The sequence below is a fragment of the Oryza brachyantha genome, chromosome 4, assembly GCF_000231095.2.
Source record: "Oryza brachyantha chromosome 4, ObraRS2, whole genome shotgun sequence".
Lineage (NCBI taxonomy): Eukaryota > Viridiplantae > Streptophyta > Magnoliopsida > Poales > Poaceae > Oryza > Oryza brachyantha.
In genome coordinates, this window is record NC_023166.2 from 21,225,006 (window position 1) to 21,240,874 (window position 15,869).

General features: G+C 40.2%; 2 protein-coding genes across 2 annotated transcripts; one reads left to right on the plus strand and one right to left on the minus strand.

Annotated features, from left to right (window-relative positions):
* Nucleotides 1–1,430: 1,430 nt before the first annotated feature.
* Nucleotides 1,431–5,551, plus strand: LOC102700051 (putative threonine aspartase). The gene is made up of 11 exons (XM_006652980.3): nucleotides 1,431–1,667; nucleotides 1,948–1,998; nucleotides 2,298–2,418; nucleotides 2,504–2,588; nucleotides 2,875–2,956; nucleotides 3,045–3,174; nucleotides 3,913–4,076; nucleotides 4,207–4,370; nucleotides 4,772–4,892; nucleotides 4,981–5,082; nucleotides 5,184–5,551. Exons 1-11 carry the CDS (start codon nucleotides 1,431–1,433, stop codon nucleotides 5,274–5,276), a joined length of 1,350 nt encoding a protein of 449 aa, XP_006653043.2. The 3' UTR covers nucleotides 5,277–5,551.
* Nucleotides 5,552–6,007: 456 nt separating this feature from the next.
* On the minus strand, nucleotides 6,008–15,386 carry LOC102700332 (K(+) efflux antiporter 2, chloroplastic). The gene is made up of 21 exons (XM_006652981.3): nucleotides 15,250–15,386; nucleotides 13,507–14,992; nucleotides 13,083–13,248; nucleotides 12,845–12,935; nucleotides 12,416–12,552; nucleotides 12,285–12,344; nucleotides 12,088–12,207; nucleotides 11,456–11,524; nucleotides 11,057–11,122; nucleotides 10,212–10,301; nucleotides 9,929–10,033; nucleotides 9,652–9,780; nucleotides 9,029–9,238; nucleotides 8,715–8,864; nucleotides 8,386–8,439; nucleotides 8,241–8,299; nucleotides 7,634–7,700; nucleotides 7,385–7,561; nucleotides 6,691–6,747; nucleotides 6,532–6,606; nucleotides 6,008–6,302 (listed from the first exon to the last, which is right to left on the minus strand). Exons 2-21 carry the CDS (start codon nucleotides 14,988–14,990, stop codon nucleotides 6,180–6,182), a joined length of 3,489 nt encoding a protein of 1,162 aa, XP_006653044.1. The 5' UTR covers nucleotides 14,991–14,992; nucleotides 15,250–15,386; the 3' UTR covers nucleotides 6,008–6,179.
* Between the last annotated feature and the right edge of the window lie 483 nt (nucleotides 15,387–15,869).

The window sequence follows — 15,869 nt, forward strand, 5'->3', positions numbered from 1 at the left end:
CATTTGTTTCCTTCTTTTCTCTGCAGTGAAAAAAGGAAGACGAAACAGTAATTGCGTGCAGGGAAAGCGGGTTTGTCGTTATACCAGGGACGTGAAATGCTGAATTCCATTTCTTCGTTTGTGTATTGAATTACTTTTTTTTTCTTTATGTGTTTTACCATGATTCTTTTCCTTATGAAAGTATGAAACCATGATCTTTTTTTTCCTTATGTCAATGATTTAGCCGTAGATGGGTGTTGCGGGAAAGTGTAACTAAATTCTAGGAATTGCTAATGCAAGAGTAAAATACATGATGTTCGTCCAAAAACAATACTCCATTCAGCTTAATAATCGTGACGTTTTATTTAATATCATGGTATTCAAAATCTATTATTTTCTATGAAATATATATATTTTTATTTTTATTAAAGTATTTTTAAGTCTCATATGTTCGTGTTGTCAGAGAGTTTCCAAACCAAATATTTTAAAAAATATTAATAATTAAGTTTTTAAAATTTTAACCATACTCTTATCAAAAGACATAAATTAAGAAACTAGAGCAAGTACTTCCGTCTCACAATATTACATCTCTAGGATTTAAATTTATCAAAAATAATATATTTATAGAGTATTAATTTTTCCATCAATCACCTTGTTTTCAAATTTATCCTCAATTATCTACCACTCCACACTATCTTTTTATCAAATAAGGAGCATTCAAGTCATCCTCCCTCTCAATTAATTTATCTTTATGTGCTAAGATACACTTATAATGATAGGGGATAGCATTGGGCAGATAGATAAAAATGAACTCTTAGAAAGATATAAATATACTTAAAAGGACTGTACGCTAAAAATATCAAAACAATGATGCAATCATATAATTATTTGTATAATCACCGTATGACTTAAATTTACGTCCACTACCTTTTCGTCTTTTCGTTTATGCTAGTATTTTCATGCTAAAAATTTAAATTTATAAACATAAATTTAGAGTTAACTTTAAAATTTTTGTCATATTATATTTACAAGTTTTGCTTTTAAATTATTAGCAACAAGCTTAATTTTGCTCATTATTATCCAAACGTCGAATCCACATCAAATCAGTCACATGTCACGTTTGCAGTGTCAGGCTTATTGTTGCTGTGCTTTTCACTAGGGCAGGTGAAGAGTGCTGCGTGCAGATAGAATTAAAATCAAGCAAGAAAAAGGTATCCAAATACACAAAAATGGGAAGCATCTTGTCTGCACAAGCGGATTCCGGCATGATCTATGCCAGTGAAAGGCTTCGCAACCCCATTTTCTAATATATGCTTTTACAAGGGGTAAAGTGAAACAATGTCATCCCTTTTTGGACTTTTCGACTTCTCGTAAATTCCTAACTTTTCAGGGGTTTTAACACATAATTTCAAAAACCTTCTCGTCCTAAATCCTAATCGTGGGTTCGTGACATGGCCGGCGGCGATGGCGGCGGCGGCGGAGGAGGAGGAGGAGGAGGAGGAGGAGGAGGAGAGAGGGAGTTGGTGGCGGGAGGAGGAGGAGGGAACGAGAGCCCTAATCCTGGCCCCAGCCGCAGGTTCTTCATGGCCGTGCACGTGGGCGCCGGCTTCCATGCGCCGGCGAACGAGAAGGCATATCGCCGGGCCATGAAGCGCGCCTGCAACGCGGCCGCCGCAGTCCTCCGCGAGGTCCAATCCCTAAACCTATCCTTACCTACCCCACTCGCCTCCTCCTCATCCCCCCCTACAGCCCTACTGCTACTCTAATGTAGTGCTTGGTTTTGCATGCCATGGAGCTTGGATTGACGCGATCCCCGCAAGTGTTCCATTTGAGCCTGGAATTTTAACTGATGAGCTGATTTATGTTGTAGATAGGGTATTAATGGAGCTCTTGTGAAAAATGTCACCGTTGAGAGGCGTCCAAGTAGCTTTGCAGTGGTGAATTCCTAAATATCTTATACTTCTGCAGGGTAATGGCACAAGTCTTGATGCGGTTGCAGCTGCCATTCAAGTGTTGGAGGTTCGAATCATTTCTTTCTGTGTATTGTTTCCTTGTCTGTACATACAACATACTATGGAGTTAATTTAGTTCAATTTTTATAATGATTGCAACTATGGTGTATATATTATGGCTACATTTTGATATGTTAAAGTGAAAAAAATGGAATAATAGTTCTGTATGGAACATACAAATCAGTGTTTGCACCTGTAGATATAAGAAAGTCCAGGGTGATGCAGTGTCTTGTATGTAGGTAAAAGGCTAATGGTTTTTGCTCCAAGCAAATGTTGTCTTAGTTTATCTCATCTATGGCTTATTAGGATGATCCTATCACAAATGCTGGACGTGGTTCAAATTTGACTGAGAGTGGTCATGTGGAATGCGATGCAAGTATCATGGATGGTACTACTTCTACCTTTGGATCTGTTGGAGCTGTGCAAGGTACTTGTAGTCATTTACCATACATCATCCTACCATGTAAAGGTTACTATTCGTGTTACCACACTTTTTATTTCTTGTAGATCAGGTGTAAAGAATCCCATCCAAATTGCTTTGCATTTGGCAAGGGAACAAATGATAGGCTCTTCATTGCTTGGTCGGATACCCCCCATGTAATCACAGAACTCAAGTGTCTTCTGCACCTTTTGTTTCAGGACCTGTCTTTTTCCTTTTCAGTAATTTTGCCATTGTACAATTTTCACCAGTTCTTGGCAAACATTTGGACTATGTCATGCTTTTCCAATTTTTCATCTAGCACCCTTTGTTATTTCATTTCACTTTATAATGCAAAATGATTATAATGACTTCCATAATCCATTGATGACAATATATAATGCAGCTATCATGCACTTATCCAATAAAGCATAATGACTGTATAGCTGAATTCTTTGGCTTTAGGTTTTTGGTTGGCGAAGGAGCATTCCAATGGGCAAAAGCAAAAGGATTGAACCTACCTGAAACAACATCAGAGGGAAATAGTGTAAGTTCCCTCCTTTTTATATGAATTGTGCCATTCAAGTCTATATTCGCATTTATTGGTAATTTGTTGTTGGTGCATTCTCAAACAGTGGTTGGTGACTGAGAATGCAAAAGCACTGTGGACAAAATACAGATCATTGCTTTCAAGTGCCAAGGAATTGGCTAATAATAGCACTGGTTCTGGTTCAGAATCTTGTTCAGTACAGTTGGAAGCATCAGGTCTCCCCCCCCCCCTTCTGCTCTTGTTGCACCTGTGCATTAGTGTCTTCCTAATCAGTTCTATATTGATTATGTGGTTATATTATCATATCCATAATGCATACTTGGTTGAAGTATCTTCTAAGACTTGATTTACAATCTTGAAATATTAATCGTTGAGGTCTGACCACTGAGGAACAGTAATTCAATTTATTCTTGTATATGCATGCAAGTGCATACACCACTGTTTTTCACAAGATCTTTCAACAGTTTCTATGCTGCATATGTAATCTCTCTGTCTCCTTGTGCTGTATGCCTGTGTCTTATCATGGTTTCATCTGCAAGGTTTTTAGCCTCCATAAACAGTCATCCAGAATGCTACTCCCTCTGTTTCATAATGTAAGATGTTTAACTTTTTTACTTGTAATGCTTGACCATTTGTCTTATTCAAAAAATTATGGAAATATCATTTATTTTGCTTGTGACTTCAAAAGAACTTTAAGTACGACTTGTTATTTTTTTTATATTTGTACTAAATTTTTGAATAAGACGTATGATGAAACGTTGCAACCAAAAAAGTCAAACATCTTACGTTATAAAATGGAGGTAGTATTATGTTTGTATGAGATACCTTTCAAAATATATAATCCAACACTCAATATGCAGCACTAGGTCTCAGGCTTGAGGCTTGTGGTGTACTGGTGTGCATCCGTATATGTACTCGACCAGTCCACCTTACATGTTGCCATTTCATTTTAGGATCTGAAGCTGAGGATATTACTGGTGTAAAGAAGATGAAGATGATCACACAATCAATCATGGAAGATGATCAAGACTGTGTTATGGATACTGTTGGTGCTATTTGTGTTGATTCACATGGAAATATAGCATCGGGAGCATCCAGTGGTGGCATTGCACTAAAGGTCCGGTGGCTATTTTTTTCGTAGCAGATCACTCCAATTTATTAAATGAGGACTCTTTTGTTTATATTCTTCTAATGATGCTTTTGCGTAGAGACAATTCAGGCCTTCAATAAGCATTGATTTCTTGTAGGTAGATGGACGTGTTGGTTTGGCTGCTATGTATGGGTCTGGTTGCTGGGCCGCATCCAAAGGGCCCTTTGGCACACCATTTATAGTTGGGTGTTGTGCAACTGGAGCTGGTGAACACTTGATTAGAGGATTTGCTGCACGTGAATGCTGTATCTCATCGTCATTGTATGCTCATCTCTACACTTTTGCTCTTATTAATATACAGTTTTACATCATACAATTCACCATGTCTTCTGGACAAGAAAATCGCTCATCTGCCTTTTGCTAAAAAGGGTGTTTCATTCACAAGGGTCTTTTTGCTGGCCTCAATGAATTTGCAAACATATAAAACTACCTGCATCATGTTTACACTGGTTTCAGCTTTGATATCTTAATGCAGTTTGGGCCCTGTTGTTTGCCATGACTTGATCTAGCTAGCTTGGGCATGCCTGTTGCCCATAACATGATCTAGGGCACTCCATGCTTATGGGCTCTTGAGCCTTTCTACATAATCTTTTACCTTAGTTTTGTTATATTTTCAAAATCATATTCTCTTCATGGTTTGACCTTGATTTGTAATTTCTCAGGATACAATCTGGCCCTGCTTCTGCCTGCACCAAAGTTCTGCGCCAAGTGGTTAAAAGCAGCAGCGAGATGTCTCATGATACAGGTGCTGGGTTGTTGCTAGTTCAGGCTGATGTTCTAAAGGTGGTACACTGGTACTTTGCAGATCCATCGCCTTCAATTTGGCTCCGGTGACCCCTTGCAATTTGTTTTAACAATCTACTTTATACAGAGAGGGAAGTTACCTGCATTGGGAGCTGCTGAGCTTGTTGCTGCGCATTCCTCACCATCATTTGGTGTTGGTTATCTCGGAAGTAATATGAACGCTCCAAAGGTAGTATGCTTTCCACTCTCCGTGGCAAATTGATTTGTACTAAACTATCTGGAGTTTTGGTCCACCCATTTGATATAGCAAAATCTTCATGTATTTTGCAGGTTGCAATGCTTAGATCTTCAAAAACCGTACCCAGCGGTACCATAAACCATTTTGCTACTCGTGTTAACTTCGACGCACAATCTGAACAATGACGTACTGTTTTTATCCTGGTGTGGTGATCCATTACCTCTTGGAAAGGATCTCACTGGTGAATGTAGTCCAGTGGTCTCATCCATGTTTTTGAGGGGAGCACTCATGTTCTGCCAAAGGATAATTTATAAAAAAATCTGGCCTTGTACTAAAGACATTGTTACTGACTTATTGAACTGGCCCGAAAATTTTGTTGCTCCGAACTTTATGTATTCCGGTGGAATGGTTTTTTCGTAATGTGAATTGCCAAGATGAGCTACTGATGAAAGTTTGAAACTTGTATGGGCATTGTGTCAACATCTCGTGCTCTAGCCAACTTTCGTTGCGCAGTCGTATCATTAATGGGCCGCTTTCTGTTGCGGGCTGTGGTAAACTCACCTGGATAGTGGGCACCATTCCAAAATTGCCGCCCATCCGTTATGCACATTAAACATTAATCAAGCAAATGTTCAATAGTAACATTTTGAAAACGCTTTTTTGATAATAAAAACGGTGCAATACCAAATGATATCCAGCACCACATGTTGTCAACGCTACCATACACAAAAAGATCGTGATCTGAATCCAGAACAACTGTCTGCATTCCTCTTAGAAAACTTAAACTTGCCCTACAGCTGCTCTACAACTTATTTTAGTGTTACTCCGCATGAGTTGCAAGCACAGCCCGAGTTCTCCATCAAGAACTTTTGTGCTGACGGAGTAGAAGGGCTGCAAATAACAAAGAACAATGGTGGAAGAAAAGAAATATCCTAGTGTCCTCCATACATAAAAAGGAGAGGCAATGCTAAGTCGTCAAAAAATGGGAACTGTCATTGTAAATTATTTTGCTACTTTTCTATACGAAAATTATATTTGATGATAGATTATCTACTGTACAGTCTGGGGGAGATGATTGATGCATGAGCTCAAATCGCCAATGCTCCATCAACAGTTTCACTCTCATCATCGGAAGTGACGGACTTTGATTTGGAAATGGACATGACCCTCGAGTATCCGTAGCCCAGAGAACTTCCAGATGTAGCACATAACTGTCAGTAAAAAAGGTCACCAGCAAGTTAATAAAGGAACTTAGCAGTTAGAATGTGAACCTGAATAAAAGAAGTCATCCATCCTAACATATGGTCCGAGAGACCAATAAACCAGCATAGACATCGGAGCATTTTACAGCTCTATTAATTTGATTGAAATCATTTGAGTTTATGATGAAGATGACGGATGACAGCTCTATCAACATATGGTTGCGATGCAGTCACATACCTCCGTGAGCTCTGACAGATGACGGTTCCTGAACTCATTGACAGTTGCTGCAATCTCTGACATTGGGAGTTTTGCCTGATATGCATCAATAAGAAAAATTAATGTCTATGAATTAAATTCCATACTTAATGAAATATCATATAGCGGTAGCTTGCTTACCTGTGCAAGAACAGCAGCAGCCAACTGAAGACTTGGTTCCAAGGTCTCAGGGACAACCTTGAAAGTAGATTTAGTTTCAGTAGGTGATAGTATTATTAAACTGTAACAAAAGGATTATGCAAAAGACAAATAATAGACTCTGGTGAAAGAAAACGAAAAGAGTGACAAAGTCCTTATGCAGCACAGCAGCAGGTCAAGTCATATCGGAATGGCTAGTCCACAAATATAGAAAAACCATCAGTACCAAATGATATTGAATATTGCAATTGCACCTATCAGATAATTTTGGGTAATCCTATGAGTGGCAAATGAGGACATAGACATAGTGACATACAACCCTTCCATGTTCAATAATAAGTCCATCAGTGGCCAAAGGAATTTTTTCTAATGGTCTACGCAACTATGACAGTACAACCAAGGATCTGTACTACCAGGTTCCACACTACCTGTTACAAGGTTTAAGGCTCTCAATAAATATTTCAATTCATATAGCTGTAAAAAATCTACTTGCTGAAAATGTTACTAGGCAGGTTACTGCATTCCAAAAGTTACTTCTGATAAAATAAGCATGTCTCGAAAATTGTGCTAAACCACACGGTGTAATGTACATCAAGTTGCACCAAGAGCATGTCGTCACCTAAAATCCTAAAAATGTTGAAATAATTGCATATGCTGATTTGTTACACCTACTTACCGCTGTTGCACCAGCTTTCTCCAAATTAACACCATGATCCACATCATGCGCTCGGACGAATGTCTTCACATTTGGAAAATATTTACTCAAAGCCCAAACAGCTCTATAATTTGCACCAGGGGTATCTAAAGTAATGGCAGCTGCGCAGGCTCTCTCAGCTCCAACTTTGTGCAGTACCTGGCAAATATCAATTGAGATCAGCACCTTTTGACAAGTTGTAAGGTAGAATTTTAGTTGTATTCATTCTACCTCTCTACTTCCTGCATCCCCGAAATACACCGGTAGGTCAAGTGCACGTCCGACTGCCACTCGATCACTGAGTGAAAAGACGCCAATAATTAAATAGTTGAAATGATTATAGGTTTAACAAGAGATCTCGACTAATTGAAGAAACACAACGCGACAGGCTGGTAAACCAAGGCAGTTGGAGATGACAACCAAATTTCATGGCAATAGCATCACACACATGACTTTTGCCTCAGAAGGAAGCTAGCAGCCTATCGATCTATCAGAATGTAACCAACAGTAAATGGAAGTGGGCTGTAACACCTGTTTCCTGCAAGTTTTGCCACCACTTCCCTAGCTTCCATGCACTTGCCTGAATTTTCTAATATTTTGTGGATCTATCTCAGGTTGCATATTCACTGTCTAACAAGCATGGCACCAACCATAGGTAGGTAGCACCAGCGAGAGTTAATCCTAACAGAAGTATTAGCAAACATAGCAGCTTATATGCATGTTTGAGAACAAGGATAATTGTTGAAATAAGGACAGCCAGTAGTAAAGCTAAGTCATGCTTCACTATTATCTTGTAGTGCCTTTAAAAGGGTTATTATTGCAAGATGCAGTACCATACCTTCGAACATCAAGTGCGACGAATGGAATTAATCTTTCTGACAGGAGTTGGGCGATTATCTAACAATATACGAAAATGTGAGTTAGTACAAATTTATTGAAAATAGTAGATAATAGATATAATATATCTCATGAGGATTTCAAACCTGCCCAACACGCCCAAATCCCAAAATTATAATATGGTCTTGCAAGTCGTCCGTCTACATGGACAAAATTTATATTATAACAGTTGAATTTGAACATAATATGGAATTATGCATCCTTGTCAAAATTTGTGAATTTGACAGTTATTACAAATTAAACTGAGAAAAAATGCTACTATTCCAAAAATATAAGCATACCTAGAAATGCTAATATTTTGGGACAGATGGAATATGTTTTTGCAAGTGGCCACTATTGCCCAAAAAAAATCATCGAAACATCAGGTTGTAAAAAAGGGGGGTTAGTCTATGGCAGTGAAAAGAAAATAAAATACCTCACTTTCCACAGGCAATAAACTTCTAACATCGTGCTGCTCAAATTTGGATGCCAAAAACTGGCCACCAGCAGCTAACCATGGTGTAAGAGCCATTGAAATGCCAACCACTAGAAACAATAATGACGATAATTGCGGAGATAGAAGACCCTGCAAAATATTGTACATGAGTTTTCTCGTCGTGCCACACGAGTATCATATATTACTAATTACTAAAATTATACAAGTTCTTGTAATCTACAGTAACTCAAATGTATGTGGAATACATCTTATGACATAAAAAATACAAAAGACACAAAACGCCAGGGACAAACCTGATTGACAGCTTCTCCAAAGGCAACAAAAGCAAACTCCCCACCAGGTGCAAGCATCAGACCAACGCGAACAGCAGCTATGGTGGAAATTCCGAATACTCTACCAATAAATGTAACCAACATTGTCTTTCCAACAATCAAGAGGCCTAGTATCACAGAGATCGCTGGGAAATTTGAAAGAAGCAACTTGGGGTCGATAGACATTCCAACCTAGAAGGGCCAAATGCAAGCATTAAGCAAGGGCTTCAAATAAGCTAGTAGCTTACAGAAGGAATTATTGATTTATCTTCATTACGGAGTAAATAATAGAGAACATGTTGTTGGACAAGCAAATTTTTAGAACAAGAATCAAAGGCAGAAACATAAGTGACAGGACATTACTAACATTAATACTATTCTACACAACAAATATATGACTCTACAAATCAAAATAAATAAAACACAAGTACTTAACGAATCCGCGAAGTCAAACCACTAGATAGTAAAAAGAATGTCAAGTTATTCCATGCATACATCGATGCCTGTGGATTTGCATCTGATACGTACATTTGTATAATATTGGTATAAACATCAAGCAAACTCCTAGCAGCCAAAAACTGATGAGATTATATTCAGTGTCTTACCGTCATAAAGAAAAGACCTAACAGAAGGCCACGATAAGGAGCAATATCCGACTCAACCTGCAAGGAGAATTCTGTTTCTGCTAGCAATAGACCAGCCAAAAATGCTCCCAGTGCCATCGACAACCCAGCCTGATATGAAACAGCGCAACAATACACAAAGTAGATTCAAGGGGTGCAACAATATGCAGAGTAGATTCAAGGGGTGCAACAATATGCAGAGTAGATTCAAGGAATGCAACTATGCAAAGCCAGGATATAATAAGATAAGCATGCATACCCGAGCTGTGAGAAGACTTGTTCCAAAAATAACAAGGAGGGTATTTGCTGAAAATATCTCTGCATTCCTATTTTCAGCAATTTGCTTGTAAATTGGACGAAGCAACTGTTCAACATAAAAAGCAGAACATACAAATCAAACAGTTATAATCAAATTCTAAGGACTAAAATGAGGATACAGGCAACAAGGACGACATGTGCTGTGGTACACATGCATGCACGTGGGTGTGCGCGTTTAGCTGGCAAGATGGATGCCGACTGAAATGAAACAACGGCCAACTCACCAGACGACCTCCAGCAATTATGGCTGTTATAGCAGCTATTGCCTTTACAGCAGCCATTCCCATAGCTTCTGCAATTGCTTGGAAACCAACCTGTGAAGCAAATTGTACAAGGGTCAGTTCAAACAGAAAGAAAGATAAAGAGAACACACACAGCAACATTACATGGTTATGGAAAGACTCTGTAAGAAGCAACCATGGTCATATTGCAATTAGAAATTTTACAAATTTGATGTCTTTGGCTGTGTCCAAGCGTCGAACATACAATCTTCAATAAACATTTGGAAAATACCATTGTAAAGATATGAGTTGCAAAAATACCATCATATGTGAGAATGACATGTGGGGCCTGGACCCACATTAATGACACATACAATGGTATTTTCTGACTCCCTGAGTTTTGCGACAGTACCAATCAAATTGGCCATGATAGGGATTTTAGCTGATCTTATATAGTTGCTTGTCTTATATTTTTGTAGATTTAACCTATGTCATCAGAAATATAGAATGAGCAATTAGCACAATAATTAGAGCATCTGGCTTAAATAGCTACAAAGGACAATGCAATGGAAAATGGTTTTAAATGCTTCATAAAATTTATGACTAACCAAGAAATTTAACAATTCTAAGTGATCGATCGATCATGTCATAGGATAAAACATGTATATTATCTCTCATCAGTTGATGTCATGATTATACCATTAACTCTTTAAAGAGTTATGTCCCAAGTAATTGGTTGTCCATTCACGTGGTACCATTAGTAGTAAATGCATCAATTATTTTGCACCAACAAGCAAAATGTCCTATCTCTGAAAGGGAAAAAGAGCGTGGCATCAAAAAATGGTTACCCCTCCTTTTGAAGAATTAGGTGATATAAGAGGTATTAATATCAACAGGACAACCACAGCCAAATCCTGCATATAACAGTATGACACAAAATATCAGAAGCCAGACTTAGATTACAATAGCAATAAGTAAAATAATAATTTCTTTCTACAAATGGAAATAGGTATGGGAACAGGGAACAAAAACCTTCTAAGTGTAAGCATGTGCTTAGGAACGAGTGTATGTACAAGTACATGCTTGAATACATGAATGGCAAGGAATAGTAAAGGGCATTCAAATAATGCAACCATGTGGTGGAGTGTCATCAAGAACTCAACATAAACATAAGTACATTAGCAGAAAAAAAAAGGAGACACCTGGAACATAATTTACAATATTTGGGACCACGTGTGAAGTCATACCTGGAACAGTAACACGGAAAATGTAGCACGTCCATGGCGTGATGTACTCTCCCCACGTTCTTGTAGTACCTAGAGAAGCAAACCATAACTGCTCAACACCCAATCTTAGAAGAAAAATCGAAGAGCAGAATATATATGTAGAAAGAAAGTTCCCGCAATAGTCAAGACTCCTTGCCTGCATGAAAGCTACTCCCTCCAGTTTAATATTTTTTGTTGATTTGGACAATGGCACAGTCTTTTAAATCTATCTTTGACTATGATTTTCTATTAAATATATAAAATAAATAAATAAATGCTTAGTTTTATCAATGTACTTTATAATGTTATACATGTTGTCCTAGTGTTTTCAAACTAAATAGTTTAGAAGTTATTAATAGTCAAAATTTTAAAAGTTTAACCACAATCTTGTCCAAAATGACAAGAATTACGAAACTGGAGATAGTAACAAATCTGGTATAAAAGTTTGGAGCATGGAAAAAAACAGGTTTCCAGATAATTGATTAATTTATTCCGAAGTAAAAATTGATTTTGGTGATCAACTTCGTTCCAATTGCGATATGTCACAGTGACTATGATAAATATCAGAATGTAAAAATTATGACAGAAGATAAATGCCAGTGATAAGAAAGTACTTGCAAAACAACAGCTGTCGAGGATAGAGCCAAACCACTCCCAATAACAATTGCTGCTGGTCCTGGTACTGCTGCAAAACGGTGGGCTATCATACCAACAGCTGCTGTCGTAGCCAGCACCTGTCAATTGCTCCAATTTGTTAGGGAGTAATCCGCGTAGAACTATTCCTTTAATGGTTGCATAGCATGAGTATAACCTGAGCAGAGCCTAACCCAAAGACATACTTCTTCATTGAGCTTAGCCTTTCCACAGAAAGCTGCAGGTAAGAAAATGTTAATCTGGTATCTCCTGTATGAGGAGAGAATCATAAATATAGTCATTTTGTACCTCAAGGCCAATGTTGAACAACAAGAACACAACTCCAAATTCAGCAATAGCCTTTGTTCCATGGACATGACGGATGATGGAGAGCCCATAGGGACCGATTAGGACACCAGCAGCGAGATATCCAAGAACAGGGCTACCTATGATATCAAGGTGCATATTAGAAAAAGAAATATAGGACTCCTGACACAGATTTTTCCAATAAACAAGAGTTCATGCATTTAGAAACTCAATTTCAGGTATTTCAAAATTAGAAAATAATAGCGAACAGTTGCACGTGTTGTAGTGCTTGGTTGAAACTAAAACTAGACTAGAACAGAGAACTTGTTTGATATGATCTTAAAAAATTGCAGGCGGGTAGATAGTATATGAGAGTTAGATTGCCGGGGTACCATGCTATGCACATATAGATATCATAAATAGATGTATCACCTCCAGGTATTTTCTGAAATAATGGTACAAAAACAACACTAGCCAGAAGCAAATATAGAATGTCGAAGAGTGAAGCTTCTTCCTCATTTACCTGAATATAGTAATAAAGAGTGCAAGGGAGTTAGACACAATCTAAATTTCTTGTTTAACTTGTGTGAGCAGTAAAATAATGTACTAAAAAAAGGAAAATAAATTTGTCAATGCTCAGCTAGTCAGGTTCAGATGAAAGGGAAAGTACCTCTTGACGAGGTAAGAGCTCAATTAGCTTTTTTACTCTTTTTGGGATCTTTCGCATCTCACGAACTATGGGCTTTGCAGTGGAGGTAACTTCTTCAATACTTGTGGTTATTTCTTGCTGCTGAAATAATTGACTACTCTTCTCAGCTCGATTTAAGAAGAACACTCTGTGGACACAGAATAGAAACACCATTTCATAAAGAATTGGCTTATCAACATGAATTAGCTTGAAGGAAATCACTTCAACTGTCGTAAGAAAATAAGAGTAAGAATAAGTACTTTCAGTTATGTGATTGCACATATACACATATGACAAACTATACAGTATACAACATAAATATATATGAACAAATAGGAAACCAGATCTACTTAGTTTCCTGCAAACAGAAACCGAAGAAAAAGATATTATTCGCTATGCAACTCACCCTGCACCAAGAAGCACCATCCCAACAACAAGCTTCGGTGCATGCTTTCTAGCCGATTTCATTAACCCCTTGAAAACAGAAGTAGGAGTAAATTCTCCATCCGCTTTGGAGGAGAAGAAAGATGCAGGGAGAAACCGAGATGATCTCTTCAGTGATGCTTTAGAAGTATTCGATGACGGAGAGTCCTTTCGGTCTATTTCCTGCTTTTTCCCTTGCTTTGACTTATCTATCTCAGGTTCAGCTTCTTTCTGAGGCTCAACAAGCAACTTGTCAGCGCTTTCTTCATCAGACATTTCACGGGACGATTCAAGTTGCTCAATGCCTTCAACAGCTAAGTCCCCATCCATTAGGCGCTCAACATTTGACACCTCATCTCTTTCAGAAATATCATTTATACCATCAGTGCTGTAATCATACACTTCAGAAACACTGTCTTCTTCACCACTTGCTTGCTCCTCAGCAGGTGCTGGTAACTCTACCACAGCATCGACCGAGGAGATGGCCTTCTCCGCTTTCTGCAGTGCTAGTTCCGCATCATTTGCTCGCTGTGCAGCTTCCATCTCAAGAGCCACTGCCTGTTCAGCCAACACCATTATATTGGCAACATCCTCCTCAGCCTTTGAAGCATCCAAAAGAGCCCTCTCAGCAAGCTCTGTCAGTCTATCAACTTCCTTCTGCAACCCCATTTTCTTCTCTTGGATCCGGTTCAGCTCCTCCTCACATTTTGACAAACTTTCTTGGCACTCTTTGATCTCCTCCTGAGCAGATGCAAGGGCTTCCTCCTCCACATCATCAATGCTAACCTCCATTGGCCCGACTGATCCCCTTTTCGCATCCAGAGCTTCTGATGCCAACTGCAAGCGGGCCTCAGCCATGGAGAGCGCCATTGTAGCCTTCCGTACAGCCTCCTTGGCATCATCCTCCTTGCTGATGATCTCCTGTACAGTTGCCACGGCAGAAGAGACATCGCTCTGAGCTTTATCCGCCCTATCTTTCAGGGCGATGGCCGACTCCGATATCCGCTGCGCCTTCTCCTCAAACATGGTGCTGTTCAACCTAGCCACCTCCAGCTCTTTCCTCGCCTTCTGAAGCAACTCGCGGAGATTATCCGTGTCATCATTACCCTTCTCCTCATCCAACCCTGAGCCCTTTGCTTCATCCTCGGTACTATCCATTACTGAGCCATTGGTACCTTCCAAAGAGCCATCAACATAGGACAGTGAGTCGTTCCCCTGGCACCTCAGCGCCCTCCCTCTGGTCCGGAGAGCGAGAGGGCTCCCGAGCTTCGGAGCCAAGTGGAAGAGGCCACCGGAACCGCAGCCTCGGAACGCAGAGGCGCCGATGGGATTTCCGCCGCCGCAGCGATGCCTGGGTCGCCGCAGCGAGCATGTCCGGAAGCCATTCCCGGTGGCGCCGATCTGCAAGCCCGGCCGCGGGGCCGTGCGGCTAGGCCCGACGCCGGAAGCAAACCGAGACAAATCCATCCCTGTCGGAGCACAGCACCAAATGGAAACACACAAATCAGAACCCCGGAGAAACCCAAAATGCTTGGCTACAAAAATCGGCACCAGTATATTTTCGAATGGAACAAGGTCAAAATCCGGCGGCTGTTCGAATTGAATCATCGGGACATCACGATGAACGCCTCCAAAACAATTGCAAAACGAAAAAAAAAAAACGGCGGCCATCCAATCGGACCGAACTGATGAACCAACGGCGGTATATTAAACCTGGCGTACATACCGAGTGCCGCCGGGAGGCGCCGCGGCGGGGAGGAAGGGCCGAGGTTTATGAACTCAGATGAGGGAGCAGACGAGGACGAAGAGAGGAGGGGGGGCGTCACGAGAGAAGGGAGGAGGAGGAAGGCGAGGGGGGGAGGAGCCGCCGCCTCATTCCCTTCCTCTCTCTCTTCCTGCGTCCGCGCGTCGCCGCGAGCTCTCGCTCTCTCTCTCTCTCTCTCTCTCCCGGAGGCTGGAGCTCTAGGGAGTCTCTTGGGATTTGTTAGGGCCGCCTCCGCCTCCGCCTGCCTGCCTCTTGTTGTGTGTTTGGTTTGGACCGGAGCTGAGCGGAGGAGACGAGGCAGAGGCAGAGGCGGGCAGGAGAGGAGCGCGACGATGATGCATTCGTGACTCTGCCACCTGAAACTCAAAAAAAAAAAAAAAGAAAGAAAATGCTGGTATAAAATTGAAAATTGAGTCGGGATTCCTTCGCGTGGGATGACGGGATATTCTTTTCCACTCACGTGCGCAGGAGGAGCCGAGGAGTGGATGGTGATGGGCCGGCCCGGTCCTAGACTCTCCTGGGCTTTGTCTGTGCTGGACTTTTGTAACGCGCCTGCAGGAGCATCCTCCACTTACTTCCTT